Source organism: Bison bison, unplaced genomic scaffold, assembly GCF_000754665.1.
Source record: "Bison bison bison isolate TAMUID 2011002044 unplaced genomic scaffold, Bison_UMD1.0 scf7180017864473, whole genome shotgun sequence".
Taxonomy (NCBI): Eukaryota; Metazoa; Chordata; class Mammalia; order Artiodactyla; family Bovidae; genus Bison; species Bison bison.
This window is the reverse complement of record NW_011495034.1, coordinates 4,237,024-4,247,483: the sequence shown is the minus strand read 5'-3', so window position 1 is coordinate 4,247,483 and position 10,460 is coordinate 4,237,024. Positions and strand designations below refer to the sequence as shown.

The 10,460-nt window shown below is 38.1% G+C and overlaps 1 protein-coding gene across 2 annotated transcripts; it reads left to right on the top strand.

Annotated features, from left to right (window-relative positions):
• The first annotated feature begins 1,707 nt into the window (after nucleotides 1-1,707).
• On the top strand, nucleotides 1,708-2,326 carry LOC105004218 (protein FAM195B-like). Of its 2 annotated transcripts, XM_010861755.1 has the most exons (2): nucleotides 1,708-1,917; nucleotides 2,008-2,317. In XM_010861755.1, exons 1-2 carry the CDS (start codon nucleotides 1,792-1,794, stop codon nucleotides 2,071-2,073), a joined length of 192 nt encoding a protein of 63 aa, XP_010860057.1. In that variant the 5' UTR covers nucleotides 1,708-1,791; the 3' UTR covers nucleotides 2,074-2,317. The 2 variants fall into 2 exon arrangements, with proteins under 2 accessions (XP_010860057.1, XP_010860056.1); XM_010861754.1 differs by having other exon boundaries at nucleotides 1,708-2,326.
• The last annotated feature ends 8,134 nt before the right edge of the window (nucleotides 2,327-10,460 follow it).

Genomic DNA, 10,460 nt, shown 5'->3' with positions numbered 1-10,460 from the left:
CAAACTCCCCCAACCAGGAAACCTTGACAAGCCTCTAGGATTGAGAAGATGCAAGAAATGTTTAACAAGGACCTAGAAGAAATAAAGAACCTGGAAGAAATAAAGAAGAGTCAATCAATAGTGAATAATGCAATAACTGAGATCAAAAGCACTCTGGAAGGAATCAACAGTAGAATAACTGAGGTAGAAGAGAGGATAAGTGAGGTAGAAGATAGAATGGTGAAAATAAATGAAGCAGAGAAGAAAAAAGAATGAAAAGAAATGAGGACAATCTCAGAGACCTCTGGGACAATGTTAAACACCCAAATATTCGAATCTTCAGTGTCCCAGAAGAATAAGACAAAAAGAAAGGGCATGAGAAAATACTTGAGGAGATAATAGTTGAAAACTTCCCTAAAATGGGGAAGGAAACAGCCACCCAAGTCCAAGAAACCCAGAGAGTCTCAAACAGGATAAACCCAAGGCAAAACACCCCAAGACACATATTAATCAAACTAACAAAGATCAAACACAAAAAGCAAATATTAAAAGCAGCAAGGGAAAAGCAACAAATAACATACAAGGGGATCCCTATAATGATAACAGCTGATCTCTCATTAGAAACTCTTCAGGCCAGAAGGGAATGGCAGGACATACTTAGGGTGATGGAAGAGAAAAACCTACAACCCAATTACTATACCCAGCAAGGATCTCATTCAAATATGAAGGAGAAATCAAAAGCTTTACAGACAAGCAAAAGCTGAGAGAATTCAGCACCACCAAACTAGCTCTTCAACAAATGCTAAAGGATCTTCTCTATACAGGAAACACAAAAAAGGCTTATAAAATTGAACCAAAAACAACAAAGTAAATGGCAATGGGACCATACTTATCAATGATTATATTAAATGTAAATGCGTTGAATGCCCCAACCAAAAGACAAAGATTGGCTGAATGGATACCAAAACAAGACCCCTATATATGCTGTCTACAAGAGAGCAGTCTCAAACCAAGGAACACATGCAGACTGAAAGTGAAGGGCTAGAAAAGGATATTTCATGCAAATGGAGACCAAAAAAAAAAAAGCAGGAGTAGCAATACTCATATCAGATAAAACAGACTTTCAAAGACTGAAAAGAAACAATGAAGGACACTACATAATGATCAAAGGATCAATCCAAGAAGAAAATATGACAATTATAAATATATATGTGCCCAACATAGGAGCACCTCAGTATATAAGGCAAATGCTAACAAGTATGAAAGGGGAAATTAACAGTAACACAATAACAGTGGGAGACTTTAATACCTCACTTACACCTTTGGATAGATCAACAAAACAGACAAGCAGCAAGGAAAGATAAGCTTTAAATGATACAATGGACCTGTTAGACCTATTTAATCTCTATAGGACATTCACCCCAAAACAATGAATTTCACCTTTTTCTCAAGTGCACACAGAACATTCTCCGGGATAGATCACATCCTGGGCCATAAATCTAGCCTTGGTAAATTCAAAGAAATTAAAATCCTTTCAAGAATCTTTTCTGATCACAATGTGGTAAGATTAGATGTCAACTACAGGGGGAAAAAAAAAGCTATTAAATACAAAAATATAGAAGCTGAAAAACACACTTCTGAAAAAGAAACAGATCGTGAAAGAAATCAAAAAGGAAATCAAAGTATGCATAGAAACAAATGAAAATGAAAAACCGGACTTCGGGCCGGGCCCCTGGCAGCGGCGGTGGCGGCCGAGAGGGCGAGAGGCCGAGGGGATCCAGCAGTGGAGTGTGAGGACCAGACGCCCCAGCGATGACCAGTTCCCCGGTCTTCAGAGTCATCTACAACGGCAAGAGGAACAGTAGCCCCCGCTCTCCCCCCAACAGCAGCCAGATCTTCACCCCGGGCCAGGAGGAGAATGTGCGCTTCATTTATAAAGCCTGGCAGGGTGTGGAGCGGGACCTGCGGAGCCAGATGTCGGGCAGCGAGCGGGACCTGGTGGAGAAGGTCCCTAACCCCAGCCTGAAGACCTTCAAGCCCATCGACCTGAGCGACCTGAAGCGCCGGAACACGCAGAACGCCAAGAAGTCCTAAGGCGCGCCAGTGCCCCTCCCTTGGCCTCCGGGAGATCTGGGTGCAGCCTGCCGCTGGCCGCCTCCTCTCCTGTGGGCTCAGCTCCTGGGAGGGGGAGGGGGCCTTGCTCCCAGTGGGCCGAAAATCCCGGGACCAGGACAGGCATGATTGATGGCCAAGGCCTGCCCCTCCTCCCTGAGCCTCTCCTTTCCTCTCGGGGGATCTCAGGTTACCCCCGTCCCTAGGAGGGCCTCGGCCCTGCCAGCCCGTGCCCGCCCCGGGCCTGGCCGGACCTTTGGAACTGCTGGTCCTGCCTGCCCCCAGGGCCTCGACCCTGATTCTTGTCGCCTTCTCCTGCCCCCACCGCCAACCCCTGGGCACTTCCAGGATCAGGAGGGAGATGAGGGGCCTTTGTTATCTCCTGTGCTGTGAGACTGGGCTGGTTTTGTCCTGAAGTGGCCAGGAGCCAGGACAGGGTGGTCCCAGCCACACCCAGCATGGGTCCCTCACCGACCCCTGCTGCATCTGTGCCCGGGGCACGGGGACCGTCTGACCCCCCACCCCACTGTCCAGCCTGGCCCTTTCTTTCCTTGTCAGCTTTAGACACCAGCTCTCTGGGCCTGGCACACTGCTGGGTGCTCCCTCCAAGGGTTCTAGGCAGCCACGTCTGGCTCGCCCTTAGGAAGGGGCGTGGGGCTGGCCTGAGCTGACGAGGCTACCCAGTGGGTCCTGCTCTGTGTGGTGAGTTGGGAGGGTCTTCAGGGCCATTTTTTTTCTTCCTGTGCCCTCCAGATTCAAGTGTCTGACTGGAACCTGAGGACCAGTAAATAAAGGTGGGGTGGCATTGGCTTGGCAAAAAAAAAAGAGAAAGAGAAAGCGAAAAAAAAAAAAAGAAAAAAAACTAGAAAATGAAAAACCGACAACCCAAAACCTATGGGATTCAGTAAAAGCAGTGCTAAGAGGAAGGTTCATAGCAATACAAGCTTACCTCAAGAAACAAGAGAGAAATCAAACAAACAACCTAACTTTACACCTAAAGAAACTAGAAAAAAAAAAAGAAATGAAGAACCCCAAAGTTAGTAGAAGAAAAGAAATCATAAAAATCAGAGTAGAAATAAATGAAAAAGAAACAAAGGAGACTGTAGCAAAAATCAACAAAACTACAAGCTGGTTCTTTGAGAAGATAAATAAAATAGACAAACCATTAGCCAGACTCATCAAGGAAAAAAGGGAGAAGAATCAAATCAACAAAATTAGAAATGAAAATGGAGAAATCACAACAGACAACACAGAAGTACAAAGGATCATAAGAGACTACTATCAGCAACTATATGCCAATAAAACGGACAACTTGGAAGAAATGGATAAATTCTTAGAAAACTATAATCTTCCAAAATTGAACCAGGAGGAAATAGAAAATCTTAACAGATCCATCACAAGCGTGGAAATCAAAACTGTAATAAAAAATCTTCCAACAAACAAAAGCCCAGGACCATAAGGCTTCACAGCTGAATTCTACCAGAAATTTAGAGAAGAGCTAACACCCATCCTACTCAAACTCTTCCAGAAAATTACAGAGGAAGGTAAACTGCAAAAGTAATTTTATGAGGCCACCATCATGCTAATACTAAAACCAGACAAAGATGCCACAAAAAAAGAAAATTACAGGTGAATATCACTGATAAATATAGATGAAAAATCCTCAACAAAATTCTAACAAACAGAATCCAGCAGCATATTAAAAAAATCATGCATCATGACCAAGTGGGTTTTATCCCAGGGATGCAAGGATTCTTCAGTATTCACAAATCAATCAATGTGATATACCACATTAACAAATTGAAATATAAAAACCATATGATTATCTTAATAGATGCAGAGAAAGCCTTTGACAAAATTCAACATCCGCTTATGATAAAAAAAAAAACCTCTCCATAAAACAGGCATAGAAGGAACATACCTCAACATAATAAAAGCCATATATGATACACCCACAGCAAACATTATTCTCAATGGTGAAAAATTGAAAGCATTTCCCCTAAAGTCAGGAACAAGATAAAGGTGCCCACTCTCATCACTACTGTCCAACATAGTTTTGGAAGTTTTAGCCACAGCAATCAGAGAAGAAAAAGAAAAGTAATCCAAACTGGAAAAGAAGAAGTAAAACTCACCGTTCACAGATGACATGATCCTCTACATAGAAAACCCTAAATACTCCACCAGAAAATTACTAGAGTTAATCAATGAATAAAGTGTCAGGATATAAAATTAATACAGAGAAATCCCTTGCATCCCTCTACACTAACAATGAGAAAACAGAAAGAGAAATTAAGGGGAAAATCCCATTCACCATTGCAATGAAAAGAATAAAATACTTAGTAATAAATTTACTCAAAGAAACAAAGAACCTATATAAATAAAACTATAAAACACTGATGAACAAAATCAAAGATGACACAAATAGATGGAGAAATATACCATGTTCATGGATTGGAAGAATCAATATAGTGAAGATGAGTATAATACCCAAAGCAATCTATAGACTCAGTGCAATCCCTATCAAGCTACCAATGGTATTTTTCACAGAACTAGAACAAATAATTTCACAATTTGTATGGAAATACAAAAAACCTCGAATAGTCAACCTACCAGACTTCAGACTATATTACAAAGCAACAGTCATCAAGACAGTATGGTACTGGCACAGAGACAGGAATATAAATCAATGGAACAAAATAGAAAGCCCAGAGATGAATCCACACACCTATGGACACCTTATCTTTGACAAAGAAGGCAAAAACACATAATGGAGAAAAGACAATCTCTTTAACAAGTGGTGCTGAGAAAACTGGTCAACCACCTGTAAAAGAATGAAACTAGAACACTTTCTAACACTGTACACAAAAATAAACTCAAAATGGAATAAATATTTAAATGTAAGACCAGAAACTATAAAACTCCTAGAGGAAAACATAGAACACTCTCTGAAACAAATTACAGCAAGATCCTCTATGACCCACCTCCTGGAGCAATGGAAATAAAAGCAAAAATAAACAAATGGGACCTAATTAAACTTAAAAGATTTTGAACAATGAAGGAAACTATAAGTGAAAAGACAGCCTTCAGAATGGGAAAAAATAATAGCAAACGAAGCAACTAACAAAGAATTAATCTGAAAAATATACAAGCAGCTCATGCAGCTCAATACCAGAAAAATAAATGACCCAACCAATAATGGACCAAAGAATTAAGCAGACATTTCTCCAGAGACATACAGATGGCTAACAAACACATAAAAAGATGCTCAGCATCATTCATTATCAGAAAAATGAAAATCAAAACCACAATAAGGTACCATCTTAAGCTGCTCAGAATGGCTGCTATCAAAAAGTCTATAGATGCTGGAAAGGGTGTGGAGAAAAGGGAACTCTTTTATGGTGTTGGTGGGAATGCAATCTAGTACAGCCACTATGGATAACACTGTGGAGGTTTCTTAAAAAACTGGAAATAGAACTCCTGTATGACCCAGCAACCCCACTGCTGGGCATACACATCGAGAAATCTAGAATTTAAAGAGACATGTGTACCCCAATGTTCATCACAGTACTGTTTACAATAGCTAGGACATGGAACCAATCTAGAAGTCCATTGCTGGATGAATGGATAAGAAAGTTGTGGTACATATACATAATTGAATAGTACTCAACTATTAAAGAATGCATTTGAGTCAGTTCTAATGAGGTAAATGAAACTGGAACCTATTATACAAAGTGGAGTAAGTCAGAAAGAAAAACACCAATATAGTATATTAACGCATATATATGGAGTTTAGAAAGATGGTAACAACGACCCTGTATTTGAGACAGCAAAAGAGACACACAGATATGAAGAACAGATTTTTGGACTCTGTAGGAGAAAGTGAGAGTGTGATGATTTGAGAGAACAGCATTGAAACATGTATATTATCATATGTGAAATAGATGATCAATCCAAGTTCAACGCATGAAACAGGCACCCAAAGCTGGTGCACTGGGACAACTCAGAGGAATGGGATGGGAAGGGACATGGGAGGGAGGTTCGGGATAGGGGCACACATGTATACCTGTGGTTAATTCATGTCAATGTGTGGCAAAAACCACTACAATATTGTAAAGTAATTAGCCTCCAATTAAAATTAATTAATTAATTAAAAAAGTAATACTGGAATCAGTAGCTATTTCCTCCTCCAGGGTATCTTCCCCTCCCAGGGATCAAACCTGTGTCTCCTGCAGGTCCTGCACTGGCAGCCGGATTCTTTGCCACTGAGTATCTACAAACTATTGAGACTTCAGGGGTTAAAGTAAATGTAAAAGTAGTAAGGTCCTATTACTATTCACTCTAATGCTTTGTTTGCAAATTAAAAAAAAGTCCCAGTGAACTGGTATCTGATCCAAGCTAGAATCCAGTTGACTTCACTCTCTAGCCTTGCCCTGCATACTTCACATCAAGCTGTTGGAGGATGGCATCCCAGAAACACACACTGTTGCCAGAGATTCTTCTGCTCTGCCAGTTTGTTTGATTCTTTAGTCCATTAGCATAACAACTTTGTCAGTTATTGTGTTTTCTTAAATTATCCTTAAAAATTTGGTAAATCATCCAAAAATTATTCTGCCACCACATATAAAGAAAAAGAAACAAAACACAAAGTTCCTGGTAGAAGATTTACAGTTTCCAAAAAGAATTAATTTGCACTGGAGAAGCAATTTGAACAAAGAAGGGAGAGTGTGAAACCAGATCTAGTTAAGTGAGTTCCATGCTGGTTAGAAATTTTCTTAGTCTTTGATCATCAAAAGAGACTTTTTGAAAGATAATGACAATAATAGCAGTAATGTTAGACAATGTTTTTATTTATATGGTGTCATTTCATCTTCAGACAATCTAATAGGCAAGTGGTATTATTAACTCTAATAGGAAAGTAGTAGTCGTTAGATATACAAAAATGGAGGTTTAAATCTAATAACTTGCTCCTTATAACAGAACTAGTCTTTGTCAATGCTTGGATTTGAACATAGGTGTTCCAACTTCAAATCAGAATTCTAGCCTTCTTATTTCTTATCAAATGTCCATAAAAAGTTATGCACAAAATGTACATGAATTCATTCTTAATATAGTGAACAAAATTTTCCCTAATGTTTGCAGCTATGAAATACTTTTACATTCATTACCTCATTTGATATTGAACAGACCCATGAATTAGACAGAACAATTATTATTATGACTTCCATTTAAGTAATGAGGAAACCTAGGATCAGAAAGTTAAGTGATTTAATGAAGGTCACATAGTAGCTATGTGACAGAAGCATGCTTGAGCCTTTGTTTCTCACTCCAAATTCAGAGGCTGAGTTTGCAGAGAAAGACAGTTGCTGACCAGTGAAAGTCCATATGCCTCCAAGAATTTATCTGATTCTTAGTTTTTAATGATTAATTGAACTTATTGCCTTGTAATACCAGATTTAGTTTCTCTGCTGGTAAATCTACCAAGGAATTCTTTTAAACAAGCTATTTGTTGTTGTTCAGTCGCCAAGTTGTGTCCAACTCTTTGTGACCCAATGGACTGCAGCATGCCAGGCTTCCCTGTCTCTCACTATCTCCCGGAATTTGTCCAAGTTTACATTCATTGAACTGGTGATGCCATCCAACCATCTCATCCCTCTGTTGCCCTCTTCTCCAAGCTATGCCTGTCATTTAAAATGCATCCTCAGAGATGCTCAGGATTCACTGTTTTTGTTTTTTTTTAATCCAGGTTTTAGATAATGTCCAGACAATCATGCCAATCGTTGAATATTTGTCCCACAATGACTTAAACCCAACTATGAAGCAGACAGACTAACCCAACAACATCTGCTTCATCAGCACTTTTAAACTCTTTCCTTATAGATGTTATTCTGAGGACTAAAATCTGCTTTTCCCTTTGAGCCTTTAGGCTATGTAATAGAGATGGCTGGAAGCCATTAAAACAAAACAATCTGTGTATCCTCAAGACAGAATAAAAATTCAAGTTCATTTTAAGCATGACACTGCTATGATGCTGATGCTGTGCTTGTTTTGATTAATCTCCATGTGTATGTTCATTTTATACAACATGCTATGTGATGGTAGCTTTCCATTTAGCAGGTTAATTTCTGCTGTAATTCAATAGGGATAAAAAATATTAGAATGTATCCTTTTTGTGATACATTTCTTTTTCAAAAGGCCCTGATTCAAGAAAAGTATCATTTTGACATATAGGATGAATATTCTAGTTCAACAATTGAATTATTTCTGCTCAAACGGGGTCTTTCGTATAAAGTTAGATTTGCAGTGGCAATAATTTTATTGAAAACAATTAATATTAAGGCCTGATTTTTTTTTTTTTACAAATACTTTTATGTAAGGAGAAAAGTAATATGATTTGAAGGTTTCTTTAAAAACAACTTGGAGAATCCAACAGTGAGACAGAATGTAATACCTTGGATTCAAGATTTCCATGTTGAGGGAAAGCTGACAGCAGGGGGTGGGGGTCTGGGACAGGGCGATCGACTGGAAAGAAGGTTGTTATTAAACTGTACGTCCCTGCTAGTTCCAGTCCCCTAAGGAACTTGCAGAAAATTCTTTTCTAGTGCTGATACAAGTGCCAGACTACAGTTTTCACATTATAAATTACTCTTGTTTTGTAACAGCTTAAATTATTTTTATTAGCTAGTCACCTGGGATGTGAGTAAGAGTCGAGTTAAAACCTTCAGATAAGCGGAGCAGCTGTTGCAACCAGCTTTCTATGTCCTTTTTACCACACAATTTGCCTCATACTTTCCCCATCTAATTTCTCTCTCTCTCAATAATTCTCTCATCTCCCACTTTTCTCCATAAAGAAATAAAAATAAATGGGCAGAACACATGAGTTTTAAGAGATACTTTGCAAGCCCAGATAGATACATTTGTTGAAATAACAAGATTCTGCTTTTGACAGGTACTAGTATGAATTGGTATGTTAACCTCAAAGATCCAGCAATGAAATAAAGAACAATCTAGTGTCATGACACAAGGAGAATAACAATTTGTTCATAAAAGTATCTGAAAAAATTGTGTTCCATATAAGAGAGTTCAACAGTTAAAAATAGAATTTTATTGGAGATCTTTCATTATTGGAGATGATGAGAGATATTTATTGGAGATCCTTCAAATATTACTTTTATTCTCTAAGTAATATGTGCTAATTATAAAAAGTTGGGAAAATGTATAAAAATACAGGAAAGAAAAAAATGATATAGTATACACTACAGAGGTAATTATAATTTTGGTGTTTTATTTTCAGTGCCTTTGGAATGAATAGTTGTATGTATTCTCTCTCTCCATACATATATACTTATTGTGCATATTGTGTTACTTTTATTATTATCACATGATTATAATTTTCATGTTCCATAATCATTTTTCTGGCCCACATAATATTCATGGAATGGATGGCCATTTGCTGAATGGAATTATTCAGTATTTTCTATCATTGAACCATTAAATAGTTTATATCTACATGTTTTGCACTTAATATTAAACTTCTAGTTTTGTGCATAATGTTTTAATTTTACATTCCAAATTATTTCCTTGGTTACATTCTTAGAAGTGGAATTGATTGGTTACAGAGATTGTATATTTTTTAACATGAAGAGAGTGTGGTTTTAGAGAAAATATACATCATAGCTAAGAAGCAGAGCACACCAATAGAATTTTGATATGCTATTACTTTTACCACTTAGTGTGTGAAACAATTAGCTTTCACAAGGGGAAACATCACATATCAGATTGTTACAAACACACACAAAATATTTAAGTAGGAGCAATCTATTTACGAATACAAACACACCCAAGAGGACTTAAGAACTAAAATGGCTAAATATCTATAAGCTATATATATATACATATATATATAAAGGATTTAAGTGTTTTTATTTTGAACATTGTGTGGGAAGGATAATAAGGATGGCATACAACTTTGCTTCATATTGTTTAAAAAGATCACACTAGAACCAAGTAAAACTATAAGGAAACAGCTTCTGATTCTTTCTGTGGAAATGTTTGTATAAACTGGAGTGAGCTGCCTTTGCAGACCTCAAGTCTTCCAAACACGTTTAATCTGTGCTTTATTGTAAGGGGTTTCTGTCCTGTGTGAGATGATGAACTAAATGCTTCTTTCCCCAGATACAACTTGGCAGCTCCATGACTTTTAAATACATTTTAAATATTCATGAACCAGTTCAGTTCAGTGGCTCAGTCTGACTCTTTGCAACCCCATGGACAGTAGCACGCCAGGCTTCCCTGTCCTACACCAACTCCTGGAGCTTGCTCAAACTCATCCATCAAGCCAGTGATGCCATCCAACCATTTCATTCTCTGTC